This window comes from Eptatretus burgeri, chromosome 3 (assembly GCF_056783735.1).
Source record: "Eptatretus burgeri isolate ZD-2024b chromosome 3, Ebu_testis_v1, whole genome shotgun sequence".
Lineage (NCBI taxonomy): Eukaryota > Metazoa > Chordata > Myxini > Myxiniformes > Myxinidae > Eptatretus > Eptatretus burgeri.
This window is the reverse complement of record NC_140963.1, coordinates 100,373,474-100,392,728: the sequence shown is the minus strand read 5'-3', so window position 1 is coordinate 100,392,728 and position 19,255 is coordinate 100,373,474. Positions and strand designations below refer to the sequence as shown.

Here is a 19,255-nt window from a genome sequence, read left to right as displayed (position 1 = left end):
TCGAATACGATCCCGAGATCAAACAGCAGAGTCGTCAGTGGAAAAGTCTGGTATCACCAAGACCAAAGAAAGCAAGGATGTCGAAGTCGAAGGTCAACATGATGCTCATCGTCATTTTTTGACCTCAAGGGCATCGTCCACTTCGAGTTTCTACCACAGGGTCAAACAGTGAATCAATACATCTACAAGGATATCCTCCAGCGCCTCATGAGATCAGTCCGGGGCAAGAGGAGAGATCAATGGAAGAACAATGCCTGGGTGCTCCACCATGACAACACCTCTGCTTACAGTGCCCTGAGCATCCAACAGTTTCTGGCGGAGAGGAATGTGCCAACTCTGGAGCAACCCCCATATTCGCCAGACTTGGCCCCTTGTGATTTTTTCCTAATCCCCAAGCTCAAGGGGGTGATCAAGTGGACCCGATTTCCTGATGTGGAGGCCATCAAAAGAACCGTGACGACGGAGCTCCAGAGGATTCCAGAAGAAGCCTTCCGGGGATGCATTGAAGTGTAGAAGAAGAGGATGGACAAGTGTGTTAGACTGGAGGGAAACTATTTTGAAGGGGACAAGCTGTGACTTCAATTTATTTTTTTGAATAAAATTTCTGTGGTCAGTTCCGTTACTTTTTAGACAGACCTCGTGTATATATATATATATATATATATATATATATATATATATATATATATATATATATATATATATATATATATATATATATATATGTATATGTATATATATATATATATATATATATATATATATATATATATATATATATATATATATATATATATATATATATATATATATATATATATATATATATATATATACTGTATATATTATACACATACACACACACACACACACGATTGTGAATTAGCTTGTCATCATAACAGACAGTATTGTCGTTGAATATTATTTAAAATTTGCTGTGACTGGTTATAATTGTGATTTCTATGTTTTATCAACAGCAGCAATGACATAGGAGGAACATTAAGAGATGCAGCAAGTAGTGCAATGTTAACATAAGATCTTCCATTGTGCAAAAAGAATCAAACTGTGCATTTCAATGTTCTCTTCTGGAGAAAAGTTGTTACTATTTACACGGAGGCAGAATAGCCAGCTTGATGTTTCCTTTCACTTAATAGCTTTTCCAGCAGCATGGTTCATTTGAAAAAAAATTGCATCACCACAGGAGAATGCATTTTAAACTTGGATTTCATCCCACTTGAGACACTTCACTTCTTTCAAGACAGCCACTCGAACCTTCTTAATAGTTTTAGCCAGTTATCTTGGATGTTGTTCGAATTGTCTCCAGAGGAAGGGTGTCTGGCAATCTTACCCTGGCCAAGCATGAGAGAAATGCTTGTTTCAGCCCCTCTTTCACCCCACTTAGCTTTTATGCAGAGCTCATGCCCAATAATTCAAAGAACCGTGCTGTAAAATCAATTCCATGATTTCTTATCTTCCTCATCCTTCTCATTATAAATATTGTACACGTGTGCAACATACCATATTATATTGGAAAAAATTCAAGTCTGAATTTTTCAAATATATGCTATTGATTTTGCATCTCCCACAAAATATTATCCCTATTTATTGTGATTCATTATTCCTAATTATTACATCATTCAGTATTCTTGTTTATAATGGTCCACCACTCATGAATTTTACTTTGTTGGGTTGTTTTCGTTCGACCAGCCTGGCAGGGCTGATGCAGAATGCTGAGCATTCTGCACCAATCAAGAGCCATGAAAATCATAGAAAGCTTGTTCTGAGGAATTTGCATCTACAGCGTCTCTGTCAGAAATGAAAGAAAGCCCAGGGAGAAATGAAAAAAACAAAAATCAAGTGAATCCTCACACACCAGCACTCTTTTGCAAATCTTTTGTTACTTCAACTGCTACCACAATTCCTGCTGGCTTGGCATCAGTCCTTGCCTCTGGAATTTCAGCCAAGGCCTTGTGTGACACTTCAGATATTTTCGATTCCCCTCCCATGTTTCTCCTAATGATTTCCACTTTTACTTTATTTGATCATGTTTATCATCCCCTCTTAGCTTTACTCCTTCTTCAGCTACTGTTGGCTCCTCAGATCATGATATATTGAAAACCTGTCTTTCTCTGTTATTCATCAGGGAATCAGCAAGTTGTTCCCCTTCAGGTTGTTTCACCAGGCAGATTTACCTGACCTGCAGTCCACCAGGTTTTCCACTGACTGGTCAACTATCTTTTCATCTCTGGACAGTAGCAGTGCTCAGGACTCATTTCTCAACACCCTTTCTCTGCTTCATCAGTTCATACTTTCTCTCCTACTACTCTCTTGCCCCACATTCTGTCCCTGGTACAACAATTCATGCAGTCAGGCAATTTCAAGAAAGCAGTTCCTCATCCAATAGGATGTAACAGAGGAAGCACATTTACTTTGAGCTCTCTAGTCTGAGTTTGATTGCTGGTCCGACTCGAAACTACAACATTGGTGATTTGCAGGCAGGGTATTCTATTTCTTAACAAAGTGTGCCATCCCTTGGATATATATATATATATATATATATATATATATATATATATATATATATATATATATATATATATATTATCCCTGTGTCGTAAGAGGCGACCAGGGTTGCGTCAGGAAGGGCATCCGGCGTAAAACATGTGCCAAATCACTATGCGGATCATACGGATGATCCGCTGTGGCGACCCCTAACGGGAGCAGCCGAAAGAAGAAGAAGAAGATGTATATATATATATATATATATATATATATATATATATATATATATATATATATATATATATATATATTGTTACGAATTCTAACCCGCCTGGCGTGTGATCGGCCACGTAACTCCAATGGCAGCCGCGTCGCCCACCGGACGGACAATTCAGTCGTGACCCTCCTTGGAACTACCGCCAGGAGCCAGTCACGGGTGGGGGTTTAACCTCACCACAACCCAGTCCTCATTCTACCCATGCGAAATAGGGTGAATCGCCGAATGTCGATATATCTAAATATCTGCGCGGGTAACCTACCGAGGGGTTGCGCCACGCTGCAGGTCGGCTTACGACATGAACCGCTTCAGCAGTTCGTTCCGTACTACAGGGATAACCGAGCGGTGTTATCGCCGACCTCGACGGTTCAGTGATTCTTCTTTACTCGGGTGTTCAAACCCCACTACCAATTATTCCACGAAGTAAGATGGCACTTTCGAACAGGGAAAGGACGCAACAAACGGGGAACAGTTCAACAAGCACATTTATTATTTACACACACACACACACACACACACACACAGACACACACACACACACACACACACACACACACACACACACACAGACACACACACACACACACACACGCAAGGGCAGTCATGCAATATGTATAGCCAAGGCAAAGCATTCATGCACGTATGTACAGCCAAAGAAATGCAATAAAAAGCAATACCACAGAATAAAGCAAGGATTTATTTACAAGCACAGACACTTAAGCAGTTCTATTTGGCAGACGGCACCCCACCATGCATACAAAAATAAAAGGGAAAGAAAGGACCTCCCTTTCGTGGCCGGTGAACCCTCTCCGGCACTCTCCTCGTCCGGACGCGCAGGTCCACCACAGGCCGCACTGCGGCGCCTCCCGTCGGCGTCTCCACCAACAGGCCGCTCGCCGGACCACGAGCGCAGGACCGAGAGAGGGAGACAGAGAGCTCAAGCAACGAGAGCTCATGGACCAAGACGAAGCATTCAACCAAGAAGAACAAGAAGACAGAAGAACCTGAACCAAGAAGCGCATGAACCAAGAAGCGCATGAACCAAGAAGCGCATGAACCAAGAAGCGCATGAACCAAGAAGCGCATGAACCACGAAGACCCAGAAGAGGCAAGAAGCGAGAAGGAGCTCCGCGTGCGGTCCGCCCTTTATAGCGCGGGGCTCCGCCCTTCGCCCCACCCTGTTTTCGGCTCCGCCTCCCTTCGAGAAGGTTCCCGAAAAGGGGCGTTCCCTTACTCCGACCGCCTGACGCCATGCATCCACCAATCGGCAGCGAGCGGCCCTGCCCCCTTCCCTTCACACCAAGTGCGGGGAAAATAGGCGGGAAAAAACCCCACAGGCTCGCAGGAGCTTTTGTCCTGCCAATCCGTCTCGGATGGTTTCCGAAGCGGAAACCATCTTACCGTGGTCCGTGAAGGATGGCGTTCATAAGCGGGCATAGTGGCGGAGATGGTGGTGATTGTTGTGGGGGTGGTGTGAGCGTGGTTTGCGTTGTGGTGTAGTTGGTGGTGGCGGTTGTTTGTGTGGAGGTTTGTTGCAATGGTGGCTCAAAATAACGATAGATAAAGAAAAACCCTATCTCAAAGAGTCACAGCCCGGTGAAACATGAAGAAATCCCTTTAAACAACGGTAGGGACCTATCTGCACATAAACTTAGCATCATAACTGTTCTAAGGACCCTTTATGGTGTATTGCGAATTTGTTAGGGTTACGTTCCAAACCTCCCCACGCAAAGTGAAAATCAGCGATGAATTGACGCCTCCCCAAAAAATCGACTTGTCTGGTCTGGTCGGTTTGGGAGTGATTGGGTTTGAGGTGCCGGAGATCGACTCGTCTGGTCTGGTCGGTTTGACAGTGATTGGGTTTGAGGTGCCGGAGATCGACTCGTCTGGTCTGGTCGGTTTGACAGTGATTGGGTTTGAGGTGCCGGAGATCGACTAGTCTGGTCTAGTCGGTTTTGAGGTACTGGGTATGAGCAGTGCTCGTCCAACGGCGGCAAACCTTTTTCCTTCCTGAAGCATATATCGAGCACCTTTACCTTAACCTTCTCCTGGAGTGTCCCAGGACCTCCTGCCTTAGAAGGTGCAGGGCGTTTGGGCGGCATCGTAGGGCTTGGAGAAAAAAACGTAGAAAATATTGGAAGTTCACAAGCGAAACTTTGTCACGTGCATTGTGTGACTGGTCGAGCACCACGCGTTATAATTTATTGCTTAAATAATTTATATTTTATATATTATTACCGCAATGTACCGGGGGGAATCCGCAGAAAAAATTAGTGACGTTCCAAGGGAAAACCCGCGATGAACCGGGGGCGCGATAGGTGAACCGTGATGAAGCGGGGGTTGACTGTATTGCGAATTTCCACAGCCGTAACACTACCCCTCCCTTTTTTACAGACTCGTCCCGAGTCGTCGAATTTTCGTGTGCCATCATGTGTAAGTCCTCCCCTCGTACGATTTACCTTCGGATCCCTGAGTGCGATGTTCAGTGTATTCGTGTCCCCAAAATAAATAACCTACGGGCTGAGTAACTAACTAAACAAACCCACTCATACAGACGACTTAAATACATTGCCAGCGCTAAGACATACATGCCGGGGGCGCACTCATGTACAATTACAACTTAACAACTTAACTTACAAAATTTACACTAAACCATGGCCCAGGATCTATGGACTCTGTGGGAAGAAACAACCGTCACAAGCAGGGGGCCAGGCTGCTTAAACGCAGTCCAAGGCCTCCCCCTTCTTAAATGAGTACAGTGAACCAACGAAAACGGTGCATGGGCCGCCGGTGCAGTCCTGTGTTGCAGCTGCCATCAGGGCCGTCCCTGCAATTTGCGAGATGATACTGACGCACATGGTAATGAACAGGGGGGGGGGGGGAAATGCAAAACAGAATGGGGCAAAATGGACGAGGGCAGCAGGCATGGGCCAAGGCAAAGGCAGGCAGACAAGGCATGGCATGGCAAAACAAGGCCACTGTAGCAAACACAGCCAGCAGATGAAGTGACCGGCACAGGCTTTGAAGCAAAAACAGCCGGCAGACGATCGACCGGCACAGGCCTTGAAGCAACAGCCAGCAGATGACATGGCCGGCACAGCCCTTGCAGCAACAGCCAGCAGATGACATGGCCGGCACAGGCCTCGTAGCAAACACAGCCAGCAGGTGAAGTTGGCCAGCCTCTTGCCTTGAAATGGAGGTTGGTGGAGGGAGTGCGGTGGTGCTGGCCACTCGGAAGGCGGGCTCGGACCTACCCTACTGCCTCCCTCCCAACCTCTCGCCTTTGCCTGTATCTGTCCATACCCACCCCCTTAATTTGTCAAAACCAATTTAGCCCCAACTTTTTTTTTTTTTTTTTTTTACTTCCCTTCTTCTATAACTCATCCCCTAACCCCCTTTACTGTCTCTGTCAGGCTAACATATTGTCTCCTTGCCTACTCCCAACCCCGACGTTCCCTTCCTGGAGGGGAATGAGGGAGAGCTAGCGTCCTGTGTCGAGGCCCAATGAAGCCTCAGAATGGCCTCCTCAGACTTCAGTGATCTTAACCCAAAGTGGGTCCAACGGCCCACTACGAGAGCGAAGGGATGGATGGTGCGGAGGGGTACAATTCCTATCTACCCCAACAATTATTAACCTTAAACTACCCCGGGGATTTCAACAAGTGCCTCTCGCTTAAACTATTGGTTAAAAACTAAACCCCTGACAATTTGGAATCCGTGTCGTTGGCTATGACCCTTTTGCTTCCGGTTGTTTTTAAACGCTGTGCGGTGTATAAACACGATTGAGTTTTATTTCTATCTTGTGAATATTACTTAACGCAGGCACATGAGAGAATAGGAAACAACAACAACAACACAATACCATGGCAATTTGGAATCTGTGTGGTTGCCTATGACCCTTTTGCTTCCGTTTTTTTTTTACTTCTGTTTTTTTTTTTGTTTCCGGTTTTTGTCATGGGGAATGATGCATGCCGGGAGATAAAGGCATCGTCGGAGACATGAAAGACCGAAATAATATCAGACATGGTGTATATTTTCTCCACTGACTTTAATAAAGATATCTCCCGCATCATCAAAAAATAATTTTTAATCGTGATTTACGTTATTTTATCGCTGATCCCGAATCCAGACCGAAGTAACCGGAAATTGCGTATACAGTTGTGAACAAGTTATAGGTAAAATCAGAAGCGAATGTAAGAAGAATACTACGTTCGCTTCTGGTATTTATTTTTTTAGATGAGATCCTGTTCTTGGCGGTGTAGTTGTCGTTGTGAAAGTAATGTTGAGGAATTTTTTTTTCAGATGAGATCCTGTTCTCGGCGGTGTAGTTGTTGTTGTGAAGGTAATGTTAAGGTAATATTTATTTTTTCATAGCAAAAAGACTTTAATTTGATACATTTAAGAAGCGAATGTACGAAGAATTCTACGTTCGCGTCTCGGCTTTGCCTATTCCATATTATGAATTGCCTCGCAGGCTGGATCAAACGGTCTCGCGAGCCGTATACGGCCCGGAGGCCGGAGGTTCCCCACCCCTGCTCTAACTAATCCATTCCACGGGCCCCATGAGGACTTACCCCTGCCCCATGAAGACAGTCTAGCTATGCTAACCCTTCCCCTGAGCTAGTGCCATCCTGTGCCCTAAACGGGGGGCCTTCCACCCCCGCCCAGGGAATCCTGTTTACCCGAAGTGAGGCTTGCTTCTTTTTTTGTTGCATTGCGCAGCACCAGTGCGGCAACTCGCAACCTGCGCTCTCCCCCCGTGACGTCATGGCAGCTGTTCGTGCACCTCGTCCCTTCTCGGACGGCACCATCCGGCAGGGATTCACCCTCCTGCTGGATTCCAACCATATGTACAGCCATAACGTCACCCTGCACATTCAAAGCAAACCTCGCGTTTCGAGGGGTTCCCCACGCGAACACATGTGCTCTGCTCGTCGGAGCTTTACACAAACACGCTCGCGTGGAGAACCCGTCCGGTCCAAATCCGTAATCCCAGCCTAGCTTTTGTCCGTCGCGGGATCGGCAACATTCACCGCGGGCGTTTCCGGACCGGGTTTCACTCCCGCAAGCGCGCACGTGGCGGTCTCGTGCGAAGCACGGCCCGAACCTCACGCTCGCTGCTGGGTAAACCCGGCGCGGTCCTCAATCCAGCTACGGCCGCTACCCGGCCTCTGTCCCTCTGTCGCCGTCATCGTCTGCATTCAATCCATGCACACCTGCATGTCACGACGCTCATACACCACTCCATGACATTCACACCGGGAGACGCGGCTGCGTGCTCCCGCATGCCCACCGTCATCTCCCTTACATACAGCGACCTCACACACGCTGTTCCTCTCACACTCGGCCGCTCACTCGCACCGGCTGTTCGCTCACGCGTGCCATACTACTCACGCACGTGGTTTCTTCCACACACGGCGTGCCGGAAGGCACGCACGTCGGCACACTCGTAACCACACGACTCACACAAGGGGTTTCACTCCCACTCGGGGTCTCATCCACACATGGGGTTTCATCCACCCATGGGGTCTCTTTTATACACGGGGTCTCATCCACACACGCGGTCGCTCTCACACAACGCCTTTCACCTCCGCTATGTGTGCTTTTCAGCACGCATTTTACCACACTTGTGTACACACATCTCGACACCACACATGCCGGGACAACCACGCTGGGGAATCGTGCCACCTCAATGGGTTCCGGGGCCTCCATACCTCCCAAGCTCCTCGTGCACCCGTCTACAGCACTCACCCCTCAACTCCACGAAGCTCGATTGGACCCACCTGGTCACGATCAGCTTCAAGGGAGAATAGCGTCTCCCTCCGTTCCATAAGGAGGCTACTCAGCTGCCTGTTCGCACATCTGCCACGACACTACAGTTTGGCGATGAGCATGTTTCGGATCGACGTGTGCAGAGTGCCTGTTTTCCTCGGCATTGACTTTGAGTCGTTGCCAGAGCAATTGGATTGTCGTGCGCACAGAGCACCGGGCGAATCAGCGCAGCTCGTGCGGTACGAGTTCGATCACCTGGCGAGGAGCCCAGGGAAGTGCATTGCGAGTTTCACCGCACGGGTGAGACATCTCGCCGGCGCCTGCAAATTCACGTCGAGTGAACGGCAGGCCGGGCTCGAAGATCATTTTATTTCTGGTTTGCAAGAGTCGGAAATGGTTTCTGCAATGCCACGACTAAACGACGAGGGCATTACATTCAACTCAGAAGCGGCGTCGGCCGTCGCACAGACTCTGAGGGATGTCCGGCCCCTTGATGGCCAGAGCATGACAGGTGGTCCAGAGGTCCGTGCGGTGTACCAAGCGCCCACGGCCGCACACACAGTCTTCGATGGCCAACTTGTCGGCCGGGGGCATTTTATGGTGCCGGGGAGGTTCGCCTGGGGTGTCATCTCGACCTCGCCGGAAGGCGTGTAAGCGTGGGCCGCCTGGGGTCGCCTCTACAGTCCACTGCATTTGGGATTCAACTCACTCGCACCAACACAGTATATGATGTGATGGGGATAGAAGAGTGTATAATGTGCCAGATTAAAACAACGGCATTATTGTTACAGGTTGTGCGGATGAAGCACGCTTTTTCTTTTGGGCCAGCTCATCTGGGTTTGATTCTCAGCCCGACCATCACCCCAGGGTTAGATCGAGTGACGGGGTACTTGGAGGATTTTACATGATTGATGTCATTTTGTTCCTCTTTGCTTTTTATGTCATAGTATTCTTTGCCAATAATGCTTGTCGTTATAATTATCATTTTATAATCATACTTTTAGGGGGGGGTAGTGTGGTGTATTGGCATAGAGCATGTGGGGGCATGGAGGAGTTGTGATAGTGGTCACATGTCTGCAATGCATATAGCTGTTCTCGCCCGCTTGGGACTTGTAGCACCAGTTAGCAGCGTGTGGTATCATCAGCAGTGTCTTGTAGGTCGTGTTCCTGCAGAGTGCATCGAGTGCGTACTAAAGCGGAGTTACGGGCATCCTACGCCCACCCTCTCGCTCGAGGCAATAAAGCGGAGTTGTGTTACCCTCCGGCTCGTGTCTGCCTGTTCGCACCTCTGCCACGACACTACATCCGTCACCTTTACGCTTCTCGCCCAACACGTCCCCCTAATTAATTCGCCCTCACCTGACCTCACATTGCGTGCCTGACAGCTGCTGCACTCCCCTCAGCTCGTTCGCCCCAGCACGTGGCGTCGCCATTTTTTCACCCGCGGTCCGCATCTCGCTGCACACCAATGCCATCATGCCCGGAAACGAAGCTGCACATACTGGCACGCACCTATGGGCTCGCACCGGTACTCATAAAAGGCAATGTGTGTGTATGTGTGTATGTGTGTATGTGTGTATGTATGTGTGTGTGTGTGTATGTGTGTATGTATGTGTGTGTGTGTGTGTGTGCGTGCGTGTATGTGTGTGTCAGTGTGTATGTGTGTGGGTGTGTGTGTGTGTGTGTGTGTGTGTGTGTGTGTGTGTGTGTGTGTGTGTGTGTGTGTGTGTGTGTGTGCGTGTATGTCAGTGTGTCTGTGTGTCTGTGTGTCTGTCAGTGTGTATGTGTATGTGTGTGTCAGTGTGTATGTGTATGTCAGTGTGTATGTGTGTGTCAGTGTGTATGTGTATGTGTGTGTCAGTGTGTATGTGTATGTGTGTGCCAGTGTGTATGCGTATGTGTGTGTGTGTCAGTGTGTATGTGTGTGTGTATGTGTGTGTCAGTGTGTATGTGTCAGTGTGTGTGTGTGTGTGTATGTGTGTGTCAGTGTGTATGTGTGTGTATGTTATGTGTATGTCAGTATGTGTGTGTGTGTGTGTGTGTGTGTGTGTGTGTGTGTGTGTATGTGTGTGTCAGTGTGTGTGTATGTGTGTGTCAGTGTGTGTGTGTGTATGTGTATGTCAGTGTGTATGTGTATGTGTGTCAGTGTGTATGACTCCTCCATAAAGGCCCGGTCACACCTTGACGTTTTAGCCAACGTATGCCGATTTTTGAATTTTTTTCTAAAATGCTGGCATACGTTGAATACGTTATGGGTAAGTTTTGATAATATTGAGAGCACGCTGAAAAACACTGCCATACGTCGTTGTACGCTGGCTTTAAACGTTGTACTTTTTGGTTGTCCTCAAATTTTTTCATGCTTGAAATTTCACGACGTATGCTGGCGTATGACTCACACGTTCCGCTACGCTGGCCACAAGTTGTATGCACGGTCTGCGATTGTTGACAGACGTCAACACATGCTACTTGTAAGTTAATCATAAGTTGAGACACGCCGAGGTAATGTTTCGCGTACCCGAAACTTATTTCTAACCTATGATTAACGTGTTGTTGGCACGTTACGCGATCGTTGCCACACATCGACAGACGTTACTTTTAAGTTACTCATAGGCTGAAAGACGTCGGTATAATGGATCGTCCTTGCGTCAGCGTCCACGGCCACGGCCAGGACACTTATTTGCAGCATTCTTCAAACTTTTCTTCGGCATGACGAGGATGTTCACACTTCGATGTCTAGCTTGGCTATGATTCTAATTGTCCATCGGCAGCGTCTATTTAAAATAGTCGAGTTTGAGCGTTTTAACACGTTCAGAAGAAACGCTTCAAATTTCCAAACCCCAGCGTCAAAAAACAAAGGCGAGTGACAGCAATTTAAATCGTTCATTGTAAACAATGAAATAGCTGAGTGGTAACGTTTAAAAGTCGTTGAGTGTAAAAAAAATCCAATTGTTGAGCGCAAGCGTCTACTTTCAATAGTGGAGATGCAGCCATTTAAATCGTTGAGTTTATCATTTAAATCGTTAAATCGTTAAACGCAAGGACGATCCATCATAACCCACACCCTCCCCCTCACACTCACCTACTACTGCCAACATGAACAAACTACTACTAATACTAATACTAATACTAATACTAATACTAATACTAATACTAATACTAATACCAATACTAATACTGATACTGTTACTGCTGACATGGACATCGACTCAAAAAGGACTCGAAAACACTGTTGGGTTCCCCTTTTATGAACACCATTTTTATATACCAATTCCCAAAACCGCTGGGAACACGTCTTTATATGGCAGTTGTAAGCTAGAAACACGTTAATTTTTTTTTTTGTCGACCGGAAGACGTCATTGGAATACGTGAACATACGTCGATGTGTGTTGGGACTACGTAAATAATTGGTTCAAAGCACGTCAAGCATAAGTTAGAAATAAGTTTCGCGTAAAAAAGACATTACCACGACGTGTTTCGACTTATGAGTAGCTTATAAGTAGCCTTTGTGGACGTGTGTAAGCGTCCACATATCATGTGTAAAACTTATCCCCATCGCATGCGGAACGTGTGTCATACGCCGAGTACGTCGTAAAATTTTGAACATGTTTAAAATTTCTTGACGTACTCTACTTACTACGACGTATGATAGCGTACTTTAGCGTTGTACTCACGTATACCAAACTTACTCATACCGTATTTGACGTTCCCCAACGTTTTAGACACATTTTTCTTAGGTCGGCATACGCTGGCAAGATCGCCAAGGTGTGACCGCGATGTTGACACTTCCATTTCTACGGCAGTTATGATTCGAATCGTTGTGCGTCAGCCTTTTAATAGGCTACGTCACGACATCGTCGGCGATGCGTGCAACACGCTATGCTTAAGTTAGACTATCGTGGGACATCGGTTGTGTCGGCCGACAACAGGTTCAGCATTCGTTGGTATAAGTTATCTATAACACAACGAAACGTTCTGTGTCCGTTACCAATGCGTTATACACAAGACCAAGTCGCTATGAATACGTCCCAATCTTTAAAAAAAACATCAAAAGTTCAACGTAAGCCAGCGTTTTACATACATTTTAATACGTTGCCATCGCTGGCTAAAACGTCAAGGTGTGACCGGGCCTTAACTCTGAAAGCTATAAAACCTCGCAGCTTGAAACTTTACATGTAAACTAATAAGAGTCCAAGGAAGGGCAAGAGTGAAAACTGGGTGTTTGGGTGGATTAAAACACCCCTTTTGAAGATTATTTTTGGGGTGCTCATCACCTAAAACCTAAATAAGCCTTGCCAAGACGGTGTGCCGCTTTCTTGGTCAGCTGGAGCCCTTTGTGGTTGCTGGAGTCCTCAGCCGCCATTTTGTTCGGCCGATGCCAAGAATTGGGAAACTCGATCGACTCTCACGAATTAATTTAAGTCGATAACCGAAATATTATGTCGGATTTGAGAATCGAATCTGGAGAACAAAATGAGTGTCGAAATGTGGAGTGAAATACGATTTTTTTTTTTTTTTTTTTTTACAAATTAGCGATTTTTATAACTTAATGTGTTTATTGAAGCAAAGAATTGAATTTAACTTTTTCCACTGTTCGGACGATTGTATTGAGTGAAGAAAAGATTATGGATTGTGCAGAAAGTGTAACTTCATTGAGTGAAACGCCGTGCTTGATAACCTCTTTTGGAATACATGACGGCGTAGTCCACAGGGGTCCTTTTTTTCGGCAATTACAGAAGTAGTTTTCTTTTTCCGTTTTGGGCGATTTGCTAGCATTACAAAATATTAATATGAATAAACTATTATAGTTCCGCTAATATATTAATAGTCGGTAGTTTCTGGAAGAGAAGAGGAATGGGAACAAATGACTCTACATGGGGGTGTGTGCGGGGCGCGGGTTCACGGGCACGTGATTTGAACTCGAAATCGGGCCCGGGGTGAGTGTGTGGTGCTGTGGAGGAGGAGCTCTCACGAATGATGTGCTTCTTCAGCGCTGAAGCCTTGAAGCTCCGCACGACGTGTCACCGTGCAGTACAGGTGTGGGGAAATCCGTGCACGTGTGTGAGTGAAAGTTGAGTAAATCGCCAGTGCGCCTGTACGTTTAGTCTCGAATTCGAGGAGGTTGGAGAAATGTGTGTGGAGGAGACCGTGGGGGGAGGACTGCGTGGAGGGGACCGTGGTGAGGGGACCGTGTGGAAAGGACCAAGGGACGGACCCCGTGGACGGGAGCGTGAGGAGGACTGCGTGGAGGGGACCGTGTGGAAAGGACCGTGTGGAAAGGACCGTGTGGAAAGGATCGTGTGGAAAGGATCGTGTGGAAAGGATCGTGTGGAAGGGACCGTGTGGAAGGGACCGTGTGGAAGGGACCGTGTGGAAGGGACCGTGTGGAAGGGACCGTGTGGAGGGGACCGTGTGGAGGGGACCGTGTGGAGGGGACCGTGTGGAGGGGACCGTGTGGAGGGGACCGTGTGGAGGGGACCGTGTGGAGGGGACCGTGTGGAGGGGACCGTGTGGAGGGGACCGTGTGGAGGGGACCGTGTGGAGGGGACCGTGTGGAGGGGACCGTGTGGAGGGGAGAACTACGGGGAAGGGGACCGTGGGGAGGACTGCGTGGAGGGATTGTGGGGATGACTGCGTGGAGGGGACCGTGGGGATGACTGCGTGGAGGGGACCGTGGGGATGACTGCGTGGAAGGATCGTGGGGAGGAATGTGTGGGGGGGGCTGTGGGGAGGAATATATGTTTGTGGGGGGGAAACCATTGGGAGGATTGTGTGGGGGAGGGATCGTGGGGAGGAATGTGTGTGTGGGTGGACAGGGGACCATGGGGAGGAATGTGTGGGGGTGGCACTGTGGGGGGGAGAGGGGGGGAGAGGGGGGGAGACTGCTGCAGGCAGGCTTTTACCAAAAAGCATTAGTTTTGATTTTTATATGTTACCGCCTGGTTATATAGAACACGGCGCTTTGAAGGAAAACGCTGCTGTTTGGATGTGTTTTATTGCGCCGTAATGCCCTGTACTGTTACAATGCCTTCCCATTCACTCCACTCTCCTCGCCATCCCATTTCCTCCTCTCATGTTGCCTTGCCATTCCCTCCCCTCCCCTAATGTCGCCTTGCCATTCCCTCCCCTCCCCTAATGTCGCCTTGCCATTCCCTCCCCTCCCCTATGTCGCCTTGCCATTCCCTCCCCTTCCCTCACGTCGCCTTCCCATTCCCTCCCCATTGCATTACCATTCCTTCCACTGCCCTCGATTTCCCTTCCCCTTGCCTTCCACTCCCGTCGCCTTCCCCTCCCCTTCCCCTCCCCTTTCCTTCCCATTCCCTCCACTCCCATCATGTCACCTCCCCCTTCTCTCCCCTCCCCCAATGTCGCCTTCCGATTCTTTCCCCTCTCCCCCCACACGCACTGCCTTCTCCCCCGCCCCACATGCTGCCTTCTCACCCCCCCTCGTGCTGCCTTCTCACCCCCCCTCGTGCTGCCTTCTCACCCCCCTCGTGCTGCCTTCTCTCCTCTCCCCTCTCCTCCCACTCCCTCTCCTCCCCCTCTCCTATCCTCTCCTCCCCCTCTCCTATCCTCTCCTCCCCCTCTCCTATCCTCTCCTCCCCTCTCCTATCCTCTCCTCCCCCTCTCCTATCCTCTCCTCCCCTCTCCTATCCTCTCCTCCCCTCTCCTATCCTCTCCTATCCTCTCCTATCCTCTCCTATCCTCTCCTATCCTCTCCTATCCTCTCCTATCCTCTCCTATCCTCTCCTATCCTCTCCTATCCTATCCTCTCCTATCCTCTCCTATCCTCTCCTATCCTCTCCTATCCTATCCTCTCCTATCCTCTCCTATCCTCTCCTATCCTCTCCCCCCATATTCCCCGCCTCTCCTCTCCCCCATATTCCCCCGCCTCTCCTCTCCCCCCATATTCCCCCGCCTCTCCTCTCCCCTCATATTCCCCCGCCTCTCCTCTCCCCCCATATTCCCCCGCCTCTCCTCTCCCCCCATATTCCCCCGCCTCTCCTCTCCCCCCATATTCCCCCGCCTCTCCTCTCCCCCATATTCCCCCGCCTCTCCTCTCCCCCATATTCCCCCGCCTCTCTCCTCTCCCCCATATTCCCCCGCCTCCTCTCTCCCCCATATTCCCCGCCTCTCCTCTCCCCCCATATTCCCCCGCCTCTCCTCTCCCCCCATATTCCCCCGCCTCTCCTCTCCCCCCATATTCCCCCGCCTCTCTCTCCCCCCATATTCCCCCGCCTCTCCTCTCCCCCATATTCCCCGCCTCTCCTCTCCCCCCATATTCCCCGCCTCTCCTCTCCCCCCATATTCCCCGCCTCTCCTCTCCCCCCATATTCCCCCGCCTCTCCTCTCCCCCCATATTCCCCCCACTCTCCTCTCCCCCCATATTCCCCCACTCTCCTCTCCCCCCATATTCCCCCCACTCTCCTCTCTCCCCCCATATTCCCCCCCACTCTCCTCTCCCCCCCATATTCCCCCCACCCTCCTCTCCCCCATATTCCCCCCACTCTCCTCCCCCCATATTCCCCCCACTCTCCTCCCCCCATATTCCCCCCCACTCTCCTCCCCCATATTCCCCCCACTCTCCTCCCCCATATTCCCCCCCACTCTCCTCCCCCATATTCCCCCCACTCTCCTCCCCCCATATTCCCCCCCACTCTCCTCCCCCCATATTCCCCCCCACTCTCCTCCCCCCATATTCCCCCACTCTCCTCCCCCCATATTCCCCCCACTCTCCTCCCCCATATTCCCCCACTCTCCTCCCCCATATTCCCCCCACTCTCCTCCCCCATATTCCCCCACTCTCCTCCCCCCATATTCCCCCCACTCTCCTCCCCCCATATTCCCCCCACTCTCCTCCCCCATATTCCCCCCTCTCTTCCCCTCTCCTCCCCCCATATTCCGCCCTCTCCTCCCCCCATATTCCGCCCTCTCCTCCCCCCATATTCCGCCCTCTCCTCCCCCCATATTCCGCCCTCTCCTCCCCCCATATTCCGCCCTCTCCTCCCTCCCCATATTCCCCCTCTCCTCCCTCCCCATATTCCCCTCCTCTCCTCCCCCCCATATTCCCCCCCTCTCCTCCCCCCCATATTTCCTTCAACGAAGCAACGGCTTGAATTTTCTGATATCCTAAATGACCTGTGATCCCGTTGTGAGAACAATTGATAAAAAATAATTTCAAGAAAAAAAAAAAGAAGATAGCTCCAGCGAACTGTATTGTTGAGGTTGTTTGCATTGATCAAATAATCCCGAAGAGTCCTTGACTGAATCGGGAATTGATTATTTAATAATTTCTTTCATTGCCCGATTTTAACGAAACTTAATATTGCGAGTCAATGTGAAAAAAAATAACGGAGAAAAGAAAGTCGAATAAATTATTGTGCGTAATCTTCTAAACACAATTTTATATATTAATGAACACGGAAGTATTAGATCAAAATGGCGATGTTTATTTTATGCTTAAAAATAAATTGTTCTTTCTCTGTACTAAATGTTTGAGATTTTTAAATAGATCATTTCAAGAAAAAAAGAAAACGATAGCTCCAGCGAACTTTGCCACTGAGGTTGTTTGCATTGATCAAATTCTCCCGAAGAGTACTTCACTGAATCGGGAATTGATTTTTAAATAATTTTTTCGTTGCCTGATTTGAACGAGAACATACATACATACATACATACATACATACATACATACATACATACATACATACATACATACATACATACATACATACATACATACAAGATGAGAGTTTTAGTAATATACTAGCAAAGTACCCGCCCACAGTTATCTGTTGAATGGCGTTGGTCCCATCTCGATCGGATGAAATTGAGAAATTGACGTTATCGGGTGACCTTGACCCCGTGACCTTTGACCTTGACCATGATCCCCTTATGTCCGTTCCCAAGGATCACATTTGCCAAGTTTCATCTCGTTCTATCCAACGGTTTGGCCGTCTATAAAGGACAAACAAACATGAAAAATTGACGTTTCAGTCAATTTATGACGTCATAACTCGGAAACCGGAAGTCGGAAGTGAATGTCGTCAATCAACTGTCATTTAATTTTGATTATCTGTCGAATGGCGTTGGTCCCATCTCGATCGGATGAAATTGAGAAATTGAAGTTACCCAGTGACCTTGACACGTTGACCCCGTGACCTTTGACCTTGAACTTGACCCCCCCCCCCCGATGTCCGTTCTCATGTTCCAAGGATTACTCATGCCAAGTTTCATCTCATTCCATCCAACGGTTCGGCCGCCTATAAAGGACAAACAAACAAACACACATACATACAAACATATTCTATTTTTTTAGTATAGTAGATAGAAGATCAATAAGAACAATTCCTTGAGGACCTTCCTGTCATTACACACCATTGTAGGTTAACCAACATCATACTATGTTTGTTTGTAGTGTTAACTTTATTTACTTTTTAAAAAAAGGAGTGCAACCGTCATTGAGGAATTGGTGTATTTGTATTTCAGGAGCTCCCCGGTGGAGGATCCTCACAAAAGAACTGGAAAGGGATGGCAATTGCACTCTTGGTCATACTCATGGTGTGCTCTCTCATTGTTACCTCAATTGTTCTCCTCACACCAGGTAAGCCCTTCAAAGCGTATGAGAGACATCTCCACTGAAATGTGGATGCATCACATGATAAGCGTGCACAAAATGGAATACAAAATCAAGTGATCTGATGGAAAAAAAGTTGTTTGAAAAGAATGACTATAATCTGGAATTGTAGGTTAATACAATAACATTCCAGTTGTAAGCAGGATTCTCCACTGTAAAAGAAAATCTTTGGTACAACCCTTGTAGTGTACCAGTATAGTTTGGTCTTTGTAACAGGACATGTGCAATAACTCACCGCCTCTTTATATCGCACTCCGTTCTTCGTGGCTTTAAATAGCTTTTATATATAATTTGTTCCAGTAATATTAAATCATGACCTGTGGAGTGATATCTAAAAGTCTATTTACTATCTTAGTTGCAGTATGAGCCTGATGTTGGCTTCGTGGTTAGGGTTGGCTGGCGTGGGATCCTAAGGTCCTGAGTTCGAGCCCCGTTTTTTTCCACTGAATTAACAACAGGCAGTTAACTCAGCCTGTCATCCTTCCGAGGTCGGCGAAATGAGTACCAGTGTACTGGTCCCGGTGTATGCCCCGGTTAGAGTAGGTGTACCATATCACTGTGTGTCGTAAGAGGTGACCAGGGTTGGCGTCGGTAAGGGCATCCGGCCATAAAAATATTGCCTCAAGAAGGGTACCATGATTGCATGGAGCCTGCAAAAAGCTAACCCCTGCTCAGCATGGAAAGATGGCTGTAAAAAGGCTGTTTTAAAAAAGATCTTAGTTGCAGCGTAAGTTCGGTTGCCATAAGGGTTAAAAACCATGTGTCACAATCTAGCTAGGGGTTTTTCATATTGAGATAGAATACACCACAAATATATCTGCATCCTCCCTGTTCCACCATTACCTTCCTCTTCATACTTTCCATGGTCACGTGATTCTGTTTAAACCACTCCAATATTTCTCTCATCCTTCACCTTCACCCCTAAAACCAACCCTTGGAATTTTGGCTGCATGATTTTTATCCTCCTTGTTTTCTTTCCTACCTCGACATATTCTACAATAGGTCTGGTGTTGGCTTTACAGTGAAGGTGGCTGGCTTCAGATGTTTAGGTTCTGATTTCAAGGCACTGT

At 48.0% G+C, this 19,255-nt stretch overlaps 1 protein-coding gene across 10 annotated transcripts in view; it reads left to right on the top strand.

The window, feature by feature from the left end:
* The window catches only part of LOC147030532 (inactive dipeptidyl peptidase 10-like), a 780,352-nt gene that overhangs the window by 125,588 nt on the left and 635,509 nt on the right, over nucleotides 1-19,255 (top strand). For 6 of the 10 annotated variants that reach the window (XR_015056434.1, XR_015056435.1, XM_085874667.1 and 3 more), the window contains exons 1-2: nucleotides 13,418-13,585; nucleotides 18,038-18,152. Coding sequence is in view for 6 of the 10 variants with exons in the window: in XM_085874667.1 (XP_085730793.1) it covers nucleotides 13,523-13,585; nucleotides 18,038-18,152 (178 nt within the window). In the remaining 4 variants the exon portion in view is untranslated. Of the gene's footprint in view, nucleotides 1-13,417; nucleotides 13,586-18,037; nucleotides 18,153-19,255 lie in introns of those variants that run through there. The other 4 variants (XM_085874668.1, XM_085874669.1, XM_085874671.1 and 1 more) reach the window with 1 other exon arrangement.